At 44.7% G+C, this 13,029-nt stretch overlaps 1 protein-coding gene across 1 annotated transcript in view; it reads right to left on the bottom strand.

Moving 5' to 3' along the window:
- The window catches only part of Miga1 (mitoguardin 1), a 58,713-nt gene extending 48,059 nt beyond the window's left edge, over positions 1 to 10,654 (bottom strand). The window contains exons 1-6 of the mRNA XM_075981059.1: positions 10,568 to 10,654; positions 8,964 to 9,079; positions 8,769 to 8,878; positions 5,513 to 5,690; positions 3,055 to 3,191; positions 1,139 to 1,265 (exon numbers count right to left, since the gene is read on the bottom strand). Coding sequence (XP_075837174.1) covers positions 1,139 to 1,265; positions 3,055 to 3,191; positions 5,513 to 5,690; positions 8,769 to 8,867 — 541 coding nt within the window. The 5' untranslated portion in view covers positions 8,868 to 8,878; positions 8,964 to 9,079; positions 10,568 to 10,654. The remainder of the gene's footprint in view (positions 1 to 1,138; positions 1,266 to 3,054; positions 3,192 to 5,512; positions 5,691 to 8,768; positions 8,879 to 8,963; positions 9,080 to 10,567) is intronic.
- Positions 10,655 to 13,029: the final 2,375 nt, after the last annotated feature.

Here is a 13,029-nt window from a genome sequence, read left to right as displayed (position 1 = left end):
ATAGATTAAATTGATTTTCCTCCTACTTGATGGTTTTTCTGGATACAGGACACAGTGATATGTAGACAAAAGAGACTAAGTAAATCAGGTTCTGATGCCGCCAGTAGCCAAGAGTCCAAAGATTAGAATAGGTTAGCAAATGAGGCAGAATAAAGGCACCCCAACACATCAGGTCTTCGCTTCTGGGACCTGGGTTCTCTCATAAGGAAGGGTCTTTGGAGATGTGGCTAAGATCAGGGTGTCCTCAAGAGGCTGCTTTAGAATACCTGGTAAATCAAATTACAAGTGTAATGGAGAGGTTTGGGCAGATGGGACACACCAACGAGAGTGTGAGGTGGGGAGTAATGCAGAAGAGCGATGTTGTCACGACCCCAAGGAATGCTGGGAGCCACAAGATCCTCTCACAGGTCTCCTAGAGAAATGTGACAGGGGGTAACCAGCACAGGACCAAACCAGGCCCTCTGAATGTGGGTGACAGCTGTATGGCTGGGACAGTCTGTGGGGTCACTGGCAGTGAGACCAGGATTTATCCCTACTGCTTGAACTGGGTTTTTGGAAGAAAGATACCTTACTTAGCCTAGATATAGTAGGGAGGGCCTTGGTCCTGCCTCGTAGCAATGTGCTAGACTATGTTGTCTCCCTATGGGAAGCCTTACCCTCTCTGAGGAGTGGATGGGGGTGGGGATGCAGGTGGGGGGAGCAGAAGGAGGGGAGAGAGTAAGAACTGGAATTGGTAGATAAAATTTCAACTAAAAAGAAAAAGGAAATGTGACTGAATTGACACCTTGATTTCACCTCAGTAATAAGGATTTTGGACTTCTGGCTTCAGAACCCTAAGTGAATTAATTGTTTTTTTTTTAAGTCTCTGTGTTTATGGTAATTTATTATATTACTCTCAATAAACTAATACAGCTGGTGGTATTATATAGCATGAATTCAACAGACATGGGTCATAAAATTACAGTTGATTCTCTTAGAGGAAATCACGTCTTTGGTTTTGTTCCCCCCGTCAATGCTGGGGATAACACCCAGGACGCTAAAGGGCCTTCCTCGTTCTTTGCCTCTGAGCGCCTCTCCAGCCCCCACCTTCAGATGGAAGCTGAGGTCAGTACCCAGAGCTCTGGAGTTCTGTACCCACCCATCAAATACAAGTTCTCTGGGGTGGTCACCGGAATATTGACAAGCTTGATGTCATCCTCATCCGCTTTGTCCCAGGAGTTAGAGTTCCCACAAGCACAGCTATGGCAGGAGTTGACACTCTGGACCTGAAATGAAGGCCAAGGGAAGTGGATCACACACACACTTGCACACGTGTGTGCGTGCACACATACACACCACACTGGATCTGAAATGAAGATCAAGGAAGTGGATCACCATGCACACTCACACATGTCCACTCATACACTCATACACGCACACACACACGGTCTCCTATATAGCCAACAATGACTTTGAATGTTTCATCCTTCTGCCTATACCTCCCAAATGCTGGAATTACAGGTGTGAGCTACTACACCTGGTTTTTATACAAGGCTAAGGAGGAGCCCAGAGTGGCAGGCACGCTAGGTAAACATTACCCTGAGGTACATGCCAAGCCTGCTATTGTATTTACAAATTATTTACATATGTTTTATAATTATGGTTTAGGTAAGTTCCACCTGAAGAAATAATTCTGATTATATTCAAATTTAGTACTCATGTGACTCTTAACTACTCTGACCCTGCTGTTAAAAATATACAAAACAGAACAATATTTAATATCTTGAACATAAATCAGTATTGATATCCCTTTACTGTGTTAGCACTTACAGACTCTCTTTTGGGAGTTCAGACATTGCTGAGTCATATGTAAATGGGCATGGTTACTGCTCACGCCCCTTCCTTCTCTAGGAAAACCTACTGTGCCAACCAGGCCACTCACTGCATGCAAATGACCACTCCCTAATTTTAGCTCTGTTCTCTGGAAAGAAATCGAAATGCAAATCTCTATGTGCCTTTGGTGACTCCGCCTGCTTCTCTGCTGACATCACAAGCTTACAGGATGAGTTCAGCATCCTGCCCACAGTGACAGTTCCTCCTCCAAGTCCATCGAGCCTTCCGCTCCATCATTTCTAAAGCATCTCTTGCCACACCTTTACACTTCACTTTTTAACATTTTTTTATTTTAATTATGTATATGCACGTGTGCCTGTGTGGGGTTATATGCCCAAGGAAGTCAGGAGGGTGTGTGAGGTCCTCCAGAGCTGGAGTTACAGGTGGTTGTGAGTTTCTCAGGGGTCCTCTGCAGAAGCAGGACACCCTCTTCACTTCTGAGCCCCTCCTCTCAGCTCCCGATACCACTTCTCAGGTTTTGTAGACCTAAATCCCTCCTGTCTTCCATGTCACAGCCCTGATCTAAGTGTTTGTTGCCTGCTGTCTGAAGGCAGAGCCCTGCCTCACAGCCCTTGTGGCAGAATGGTTGGCCGGCTGAGTAAATGCAGAGATGAGTGAAGTCCCTGGAGCTTCTTCTGCTAAGAGAGGCCCCTTTAACACTCACTTGAGAAACGCCCACAGCTGAGGAAGACACAGCTAGTGTCATCTGTGCCCTGCTGTCCAGCTCTCAGCATGCAAGGCTGCGGTCTCTAGTCTAGGTGTTCCTGCTCTGTCACAGGTCTTTAAACTTTACCATTTTTTTCTAGGCATAGTGACGCTCTCTGATACAGCAGTCTAGCTACTCAGGAGGCTGAGGCAACAGAATGACTTGAGCCCAAAAGTACAGGGAGAGCTCAGAAACACAAGAAGACCCTCTTATTCAAGCGCTGGAGTTACAGGCATGAGCCATCACATCCTGTCCAGCACAAAGGATGCCTGCACTCTTCTGAATCAACACTGGCACATCCAAGCTATTTGCAAAGGACCAAGTGGACCATATCACTCATTCAGTGAAGCTGGACGCCAGCAGCAAAGGAAAAAGACTTGACCAGATTGTCTCCTAAGAGCAGCAGATACGTGATACTTAGGCTAATAAGAGACATGTAAACAAACGTAAGAAGAAGAAAGTATGTTTTTTCTTACAGAGGCTAAGCTCTGGGCAGAATCTGAGTATTTGCTGAAAAGTCCTCCATTAGCGTAGTTACAGGACTGAGATCCTTTGTCCTTGGTAGAACTTAGTGACAAGGTCAAATTCTGTCTACTGCTGGAACAACTTGAACCTGGTAAACAAACACACCAAGACCAAAAGCATCAGCAATTCCAACAATAACTTTCAAGAAAAATTTTAAGTTATATCTGTTCAGAAAGCACCTGATTTTTTTAAAAACACATTTTACTCAAGCACATAAGTTATTAAATGTTCAATGTTTTTAAGACATACATTTCTAATGTTTATGTATTATACATACTATGCCAGATTTAATAAAACATTCAGCTAACTGTTCAGGACAGTTTTGAATAGTGTTATGTAATCGGTGTAGAAATATTGGCAACAGCCTCACAAACTGTCAGTATAAAATGTAAGCACTCTTCCCCTGAATTCCAGCTTCTCTTTAAACGTGTTAGGTTTTGTGCATGCCTGACACCCGCCACACGCTTGCACACTCGTCTGCGGAGTACATACTGGTCTAGTTTCTCTCGGCATGAAAGCTCAGACTATTCTGATTTCAAACCCCAGTACACGTTATGTGACCTTGGTACCTTCTTCATATGTAAGTGTTTTAAGTACATAAATGAGAACAACATGCAACTGTAGTTGTCATTTATAGGACTGCTATAAAAATTCAATAAAATGCTGAATACAGTGCTTGCCTAATAAAATCTCAGTAAATAAAAAATGGTGACCCATGATGTGTGCGAAAGAATAAAGCAAGAAGCCATAAAATACATGAAATAGTAACATGCTGAGAAATCTCTCCTGGTCAAGGGATTATTATCATTACGTTCTTGTTCATGTTGTGTGTATGTGGGCCCGTGTGCTACACGAGCATGTGGGGGTTAGAGGACAACTTTTGAGAACCATCTTCTTTCCACCACGCGGGTCCTGAGGATGAACCAACTGCAGGTTGCCAGGCTCACAGCAGCACCCTTACCTGCTGAGCCATCTTGTCAGCCCCAGGGAACTATTCTCATTGCTACAATTCAGCAGTGTGTACCATATCTCTTATAAAAAACAATACAAATCCTTTAAAGGTCTGCAACTCTTCTACAACTTCTGATAATAAGGAAATAGAGAAAAGCATGCAGAACAAGCTGGGCAAGGTGCTGCACACCTAAAGAATCCCAGCACCGAGGACTTACAGCCATGAGGATCAGAAGTTCAAAGCCAGCCTTGGTACACAGTGCTGTGGAACAATCCTTTTGCTCACTGTGAATATGCATTACTCTGATTGGTTAACAAACAGCTGACAGGCGAATAGCTAGGCAGGATTTTCTGGGCAGAGAGAACGCTGGGAAGAAGGGAGGGGTCTGAGGAGTCAAGAGGAGGCACCGTGAGACCCAGAGCTAGCAGGATGGGAAAGACAGAGGAGGTAAACGAGCCTGTGGCAGCACACAAATTAACGGAAATGGGTTAATTTAAGTTATAAAGCTAGCTAAAACCAGCCTAAGCTATGGGAGCATTTATAATTATCAAATCTCTTTGTGGTTATTTGGGGAATGGCTGGTGGGACAGTAAAGTCTGACTACAACATAGTGAAGTCAAGGCCAGCTGGGGCTACAAAAGACTCTGTTAAGCAAAACCTACAAATTAAAATAAATCACAAATACCATACAGGTAACAGAGATCAATTATAGTAGTATATTTATACAAATGCAATAATTACTGTTATACAAATGACAGCATACATTACTGACTTAAAATGATAGTCTCACACGTTATCAAATACTTTGAAAGCAGGTTATGAAAGTAGTATCATAGTTTTACAGTTTTTAAAAACTGTTTATTATTTTAAGTTAGTGTGCATGTATCTGCATGTGGATGTGTGCACGCGACCGAGGTGCTCAGAGGCCAGTGGTGTCAAACTTCCGAGGCTGCCGGATGTGGATGCTGAGGACAGAACTCAGTCCCTCTGCGAGACGGGCTCTCAAGCCCTACAGATGAGCCACCACCTCTCCTGCCTCTCAAACTTTATTTTACTATATGATTTATTGACATGTAGCTTTTGTTTTTAGTTTTGTTTTTCAAGACAGGGATTCTTTGTGTGGCACCACCTCTTGCTGTCCTAGAACTCACTCTGTAGACCAGGATGGCCTTGAACTCAGAGAACCGCTTGCCTCTGCCTCCCAAAAGCTAGGATTAAAGGCAAGGCACCTCCACCACCCTGTGACCATATCAAATTTGAAGTCAGTATTCCTATATGTAGATGTACAGATGTGTAACAAAGAATTGTCAGTCACGACTTTGGTGAAGCAGGACCCTATGTGGCTTTACCACATCTCTCTTTTCTCCTCTGTGCCTTCTCATCCTACAGACCGGTGCTCCAGCTGTGATACACAGTGCCTCCTGCTCCACAGATTTAATCTGGAAATTTCCACAAACCTTTGTCCGAAGCTGCTCGTTTAGTCTGTTCAAGTATGAGGTGCTCCGGCTCCCATGGCAGTACCTTTCCTTTCTTTTTTCCACGTCTTCTTTTAAAGTGATGGGCAAAAAAGATTACAGATATAGCGCTCACAGCAGTCACCACAAACAACTTTTTAGCTACTGGTGAAAATTTGATCTGGAAAAGATTGGGAAAAAAGTCTCATAGTTTTTCACTAAAATTAGCTTTTGCAGGATATCTGTGAGCCCTTAGATTGCATTATTTACTGGAAAAACCTGTTTCTAGTTGTGGTGTGACTCAGCCCTAGCACATACCTTTAATCCAAGAGCTTTCTGCTTGAATATTGTAAACAGGATTAAATAAAGTCAACCATAGGTCAAGAGGAGAAGCAAGCAACCAGTTGACAGGAAGTGAACATAAGATTACTAAGAAAAACCATAGAGAGAGGGAGTCAGGAGGATGGCTAGAGGCAAAAGAAGTAGAAGAGAGGAACTTTCAGTTGGAGACTTGAGGAAGGTCAGGGGGTGCTTTTCTCTGCCTCGCTGAGCCAGCAGGCTTTCACCCCAGCATCTGGCTCCCGAGTTTTTATTGGCAAAATAGAATGTTTGAGATTTTGTTAAAAAAAAAACAACAACTAGCCTTTAATCCCAGCACTAGGGAGACAAAGACAGGCGGATCTCTGAGTTCGAGGCCAGCCTGGTAGACAGAGCTAGTTCCAAAACAGTCAGGGCTGCACAGTAAAACCATGTCTTGAACCCCGACCCCAAAAACACAAAAACAAAAAAACCCTAAAATTAGATTGTCTATAAACATTATGAAGAGTCTACGTATCCCTCTTTTAGGGCCAGCCTGTCTGTTTTAACACTGTCACTGCTCTGAAGTTACTAAGTCTGAAATGCACACTATCATTTCAAAGTCAGTGGATATGTAGAATAATTCAACCCTGTGAACATTTCTTGACAAAGTGATGATTAATCTATGCAACTGAGTCTTCTTTTTGTGGGGGAGAGGGCTTTTCTGTGTAGCTCTGGCTGTCCTGGAACTCACTCTGTAGACCAAGCTGGCCTCAAACTCAGAGATCAGCCTGTCTCTGCCTCTCAAGTACTGGGATCAAAGGTGTGCACCATCACTGCCTTAATTTTCTATATGAACAATTAGCAAGATTTTTAAGTACAGAAATGATCACATCAGACTTTAAAGCAGAGCTCATTTTTAAAAACTATATCTGGAATTTTAAGCGAACAGAAGTTAACTTATTTCTAAACACCACAGGAATAAGTGATTTTACTCATAAGTTAGATAAAAAATATTTTTAGAATCCTACTGTCTGGGTACTACACAACTTGGCACCAATGCCACCTTGTGGTCTCTATGGATCATGGCATATACACAATGCCCAGACATATACACAGGCAAAACACCCGTACACATAAAATAAAAATATTTTAAAATTAGAATGAAAGATCCTAAGAACAGAATATAACCCACAGAACGAGGGAAAGACCTGCAGGATGGCAACCACAGGGAAACAAGTTCACATCATTAGCAGGGCTGCGGGGATGTAAATCAGCACGGCAGCTCTCTACAAAATGAAAAGAATAAAAACCTGATTCAGAAGTTCTACTTCTGAAAAGAACTGAAATCGGGGTCTGGCCCGTCTTCCCTCCTTTGTGTTTGGGTGCCCATGGGCACGATGGGGGCAGTAGGGTGCCGTCAGGGTCTTCACAAACCACTGTCCATGCTGACCCTGGCGCTCACTCATCTGGACGATGGGCTGGCACTCAGCACCAGGGCCTCCCCAAGACTAGACAACAGTGGGTTCCCACGTTGCCTGGCTTTTCTGTTTGCCTGATTTTTAATGTGAATTCTGGGGATCAAAGAGACATCTCCCCAGCCCCATATCTCTAGCTTATTTTTTTAAAAACAGGAATCCCTTTACAGTCCAGGCTGTCCTTAAATTCCTGCCTTTACCTCTGGAGCGCTGAGACCACAGGTGTGGGGCACCATGATGGTTAAAAGCGGACTTTCAGAGACTACTTAGACATCCAGGGGCTGACCCAAGTGGTTCACAGAGAGACGAAAAGACAAGCAAAGATCTGTGTATCCATACAATGGAATAGTGATTCCATATTAAGAGGAAATTCCATTATCTGTCACAATGTGGATAAATCTTGAAGATATGCTCAGTAAAACACATGTGATGTGGGAGTGTCATATATCAATCTGTTGATTTCATTAGCTAAGCAATAAAGAAACTGCTAGGCCCATTGGATAGGCCCACCCTTAGGTGGGTGGAGTAAACAGAACAGAATGCCGGGAGGAAGAGGAAGTGAGGTCAGACTCCACAGCTCTGCTCTCTGGAGCAGACACAGGAGAGACGCCATGCTACCTGCTCCAGGGAAGACGCACGCTATGAAGCTCAGACCCAGGATGGACTTAGGCTAGAATCTTCCCGGTAAGACCGGTGATCACAGATTGTTAGAGATGGGTTGATAGGGATATCAGAATTAGCCAGCAAGGGCTAGAGCTAAGGGCCAAGCAGTGTTTAAATGAATACAGTTTGTGTGCAATTATTTCGGGTAAAGCTAGCCGGGCAGGGCAGGCGGCTGGGGTGTTTGTGGACGCAGCCCCGCCACCGCTCCATATTACTACACACATGAGTCATTTTAAAAAAATAATGGGGTTAAAGGTATGTCACCACACCTGGATAAGAAGGGTTTTTTTTTTTTTTTTTTTTTTTTTTTGGTTTTTTGAGATAGGGTTTCCTCTGTGTAACAGTCCTGGCTGTCCTGGAAGTAACTCTTGTAGACCAGGCTGGCCTCGAACTCACAGAGATCTGCTTGCCTCTGCCTCCCAAGTGGGATTAAAGGCGTGCGCCACCACTGCCCGGCTAAGAAAGGAAAACTTTTTAAACTAATACAGCATATATATAATCTACTTTAATGAAATATTTATATTTGCATAAAATATAAAATATTTATACATAAAATATATATTGTAAAATATGTATATGCACATATACATATACACACAAAAAAATGTTTAAAGTAAGCATTAACTGCTTTAGCGTTTTACTATGCTGTGTGACATCCTCCCGGGCTGGGAGGGTCTCTCAGTGGTGGTCTGCCTGCTCAGCAAACTCTGGGTTCAAGTCCTCAGTACCACCGAACAGCCTCAAGGGAAACAAATGCCACAAACAAATTCCACTGAGCAATATGAACGTGCTGTTCAAATCCAGTCCACTTCAGTGTTTACCTGGGAGAGAGAATAGTACCAAGACGCAGGGAGGTCGAACACTCTCAGTGCGGCCGTCTTCAAGGAGAACTGTGATTCTCTGACTGTTTCTTCGGACATGACTCCTCTGCCTGATCGGGGTCAACGAAACAGACATTAGTCAGCCACAGAGGCTTTGCAAAGTTAAATTCGTTCCAGGTGTGGTGTTGTTCATACCTTTGTCCAGTTCTTGGGAGGGAGCAGCAGGCAGATAGATCTTGAGTCTGAGTGGTCTACATGGTAAAATTAGAGAGCCGCCTCCTGCAGGTTGTTCCCTGGTGCCCACAGAGCACCTAATAAATATAATAAAAACATTTAAACTCTGTCAGTTTTACAATTATGCATGTGTGATATTGCAATGGAGCTAAAACTGCCTTTATCAGTTACTAAAACAGCAAAGGAGAGCACACGCTGTGTTTATACTTAGTCTTGACCAAAAGGCTAACAGTGATGAAAACACAGTAAATTTAATCCTCACATTCAAGTCAAACCTTTTCCTTTGAAAACCACCGTTTCTACCAGTGAGCAGAATGAATGAGAACACGCTACATATATATGTATGGAGAGCCCCTGAGCCAAAAAGCCTTTGCCCTGTATATTAACCTAAAAGTTACAGGGAGAAAAGAGGGCGTGGGGAGATTTGCATGTTCTAGAGCAGGCGTCCTCACCCTTCCCAGTGCTGTGACCCCGTTAGCACAGTTCCTCACACTGTGGAGACCTCCAACTATAACACTGTTTTCGTTGCTACTCCAAAACTGTAATTTTTCTACTGATATGAATGGTAATGTAAACACTGTATTTCCTGATGGCCTTAGGCAACGCCACACAACGGTTATTGGACACTACAGTGGGGTCATGACCCACAGGTTGAGGTGAAGCATGAAATCTACACAACTTAAGTCTGAGGAGAAATTGTCTGTTTCTATCTCTGTACCACCCCCCCCCGGAGTGGGGAGCAGGGTCCCCTATAGGCCAGGCAGGCCTCGGAATTCAGTAAGTAGGGAAAAAGGACCTTGGATCTCTGATCTTCCAGCCTCCACCTCCCAAGTGCTAAGATTACTTACAAGTGTGCACCCATTCGCCAGGTCATCTGAGGAGGAGTTTTCAATGCGGTAAAAATCGTTACTGACAATAACCTAATAACAAGAGGTCTGTTTAACACAGACGGCTAGGGGTCACACCTGTAATCCCAACACTTTGGAGGCTGAGGCAGGAGGATTTCCACCAGCTGGAGCCTGGTGTCGTTTTTTTTTTTTTTTTTTTTTTTTACAGTGAGTTCCAGACCAGTCTGGTGGGCAACAGGGTGGGGCGCGGTCTGAATAAAAATAAACATAATAAAACAAAATATCAGGGGGCGTTCCAGGTAGAGTAGGCACTCGGCGATTTTAGTCAATGGGCCATGGCTTCTCTGCAGGAGCCCCCCGCCCCCCCAAGAAAGGCGTCATCTATCACCCAGGTAGCTCAAGGTCCAGAGACCGGCGCTCTCTGCACCCCGGATCTCCTCACCCCGCACTTGCCTTGCTCTCTCCCTACCCCGGATCTCCGCGCCCCGCACTTGCCCTGCTTTCTCCCCACCCTGGTCTCTCCATCCCGATCTCCGCGCCCCGCACTTGCCCAGCGTTCTCCGCACCCGGATCTCTCCATCCCGATCTCCGCGCCCCGCACTTGCCCAGCTCTCTCCGCACCCCGAACTCCCCACCCCATCATCTCCGCACCCAGACCTTCACCCCGCTCCTCTAACAAGTGCGCTCGCCCCCCGCCAGCCCCGCTCTCGCCCGCACCTGCGTCTCGTCAGCCCCCAGCCGCAGCCCGCACGGAGCAGCCTCGGGCTGTGGGAAGCGGAGTCCTTCCGGGGTCAGGCCGCAGAGGTAAGGAAAGTGGAGGGCACGGGCGGGCTGCGTGAGGGGCTACGTGCGAGGCCGCTCCCGCCATATTTGTTCAGGGCAGTGGGCTCTATGCGGAATTGCAAACCTTTGGACACCTGTCAATAGGGAGCATGAAAGCTGGGAACCTTTTGGGAGCATAGGGCCATTTGGCCAGTCTGGTTAAAACTATGAAGCTTTTCTCTGTAAAAACTGTCATGGCCTCTCAGGATTAAAGAAAATATAATAGGCACACATGCACACCTTTTTGAGCCCCAGAAGCCCATCGTAGATCCCAAATTAAGAATTTCTGGGCTAGGAATGTAGGTCCGTGGTAGTTTGTGCTGAGCATAAACGAGGCTATTCAATGGATATAAACCCTCCCCAAACCAACCACGCACCTCTGTCACAGACCCTGAGGCCTCGAGTGAGTGAGGTTACAGGCATGACAAATGGACCTATATAATTGATGCATTTATTATTAGCTTAAATCCTCTACGGCTGCTGGCCAGTGGTGGCGCACACCTTTAATCCCAGCACTCAGGAGGCAGGGGCAAGCGGATCTCTGGGTTCGAGGCCGGTCTGGTCTTCTACAAAGCGAGTTCCAGGACAGCCAGGGCTACACAGAGATAACCTGTAGGAAAAAAAAAATTATTTTTTAAAATCTCCACCAAATTAGGTAACCTAAGAATAGCAATGAAGTTAAGAATTAATTCGATTGAGGATTAAAAATCAAACATTAGGGCTGCTGGAGCTCTTGTCTCTCTTGTACAGTTGTGAAACTGTCCGTAACTCCAGTTCCATGGAGATAGGATGCTCTCTTCCGGCTTCGGTGGGCGCCTGCACACAGGTCATACACATACAAACATGTAAAATAAATTGTCTCTCTTCAGAGCAGCAGTCACACCTGTCTAAACAGCTGATGAGTGGCTGGCCTGTCCCGACAGCACTCCGGACCCCCCCCCCCACACACACACACACGTAACTCCAAAGAGGGCCTTGGCTACTGAGCAAGGTGATGGGTAACCTGGAGCTTGATGGAATGTACTAAAATGCTGAAACAATTCAAAGCAAGAATTTCTGTAGATGAGATTTTGCTGGGGGCACATCTCTTCTTATTGGTTTTTAAAACTACATATTATTTATGTAAGTACATGTCTGCATGGCTTTTTATTATTTTTATTAATATATATTTTTCTGCTCCCCTCCCTTCCTCTCCTCTGCCCTTCTACCCTCTCTCATGGTCCCCATGTTCCCAATTTACTCAGGAGAACTTGTCTTTTTCTACTTCCCATGTAGATTAGATCCATGTATGTCTCTTTTAGGGTCCTCATTGTTGTCTAGGTTCTCTGGGATTGTGAACTGTAAGCTGGGTTTTCTTTGATTTATGGCTAAAAGCCACTTATGAGTGAGTACATATGGTATTTGTCTTTTTGGGTCTGGGTTACCTCACTCAATATATGTTTTCTAGGTCCATCCATTTGCCCACAAATTTCAAGATGTCGTTATTTTTTTTTCTGCTGCTCCATTGTGTAAATGTACCACATTTTCCTTATCCATTCTTCGGTCAAGGAGCATTTAGATTGTTTCCAGGTTCTGGCTATGACAAACAATGCTGCTATGAACATAGCTGAGCACATGTCCTTGTGGCACAATTGAGCATCCTTTGGGTATATACCCAATGTAGTTGAATGTGTAAAAGAGGATGAAGACCCAAATTGAATAATCCCAAGGTAACTCCAAAAGATTCCAGTTATAATTCTTTATTGTAAGGGGGAAACTCACAGAACAGAAATGAAAAGTCCAACCTCAAGGTGCGTGATGTGGGAACAAGAGAGCGAGAGCTGGGTGAGCCAGCAATTTTCTCTGGGTACCCAAAAGGTCATGCCCTAACCTGGTCTAGCCTCTTAAAGGTCACTGACTGAAGGAGGGTCCCCATCACACCCAAAAGTGGTTTGCTGGGTCTTGAGGAAGGCTGTTTCCTAATTTTCTGAGAAATTGCCACACTGACATCCAAAGGGGCTGTACCAGTTTGCATTCCCACCAGCAATGCAGAAGTGTTCCCTTTCCCCCACAACCTCTCCAGCATAAGTTTTCATCAGTGTTTTGGTCTTGGCTATTCTTACAGGTGTAAGATGGAATCTCAGTTGTTTTGATTTGCATTTCTCTGAAGACTAAGGATGTTGAGCATTTCCTTAAGTGTCTTTCAGCCATTTTAGATTCCTCTATTGAGAGTTCTTTGTTTAGGTCTGTACCCCATTTTTAAAAATCGGATTATTTGTTCTTTTGATGGACAATTCCTTGAGTTCTTTGTATATTTTGGAGATCAGACCTCTGTCTGATGTGGGGTTGGTGAAAATCTTTTCCCATTCTGTAGACTG

The sequence above is a fragment of the Microtus pennsylvanicus genome, chromosome 7 (assembly GCF_037038515.1).
Source record: "Microtus pennsylvanicus isolate mMicPen1 chromosome 7, mMicPen1.hap1, whole genome shotgun sequence".
NCBI lineage: Eukaryota > Metazoa > Chordata > Mammalia > Rodentia > Cricetidae > Microtus > Microtus pennsylvanicus.
The sequence above is the reverse complement of the archived record's forward strand: the minus strand, read 5'-3'. Positions and strand labels throughout refer to the sequence as shown.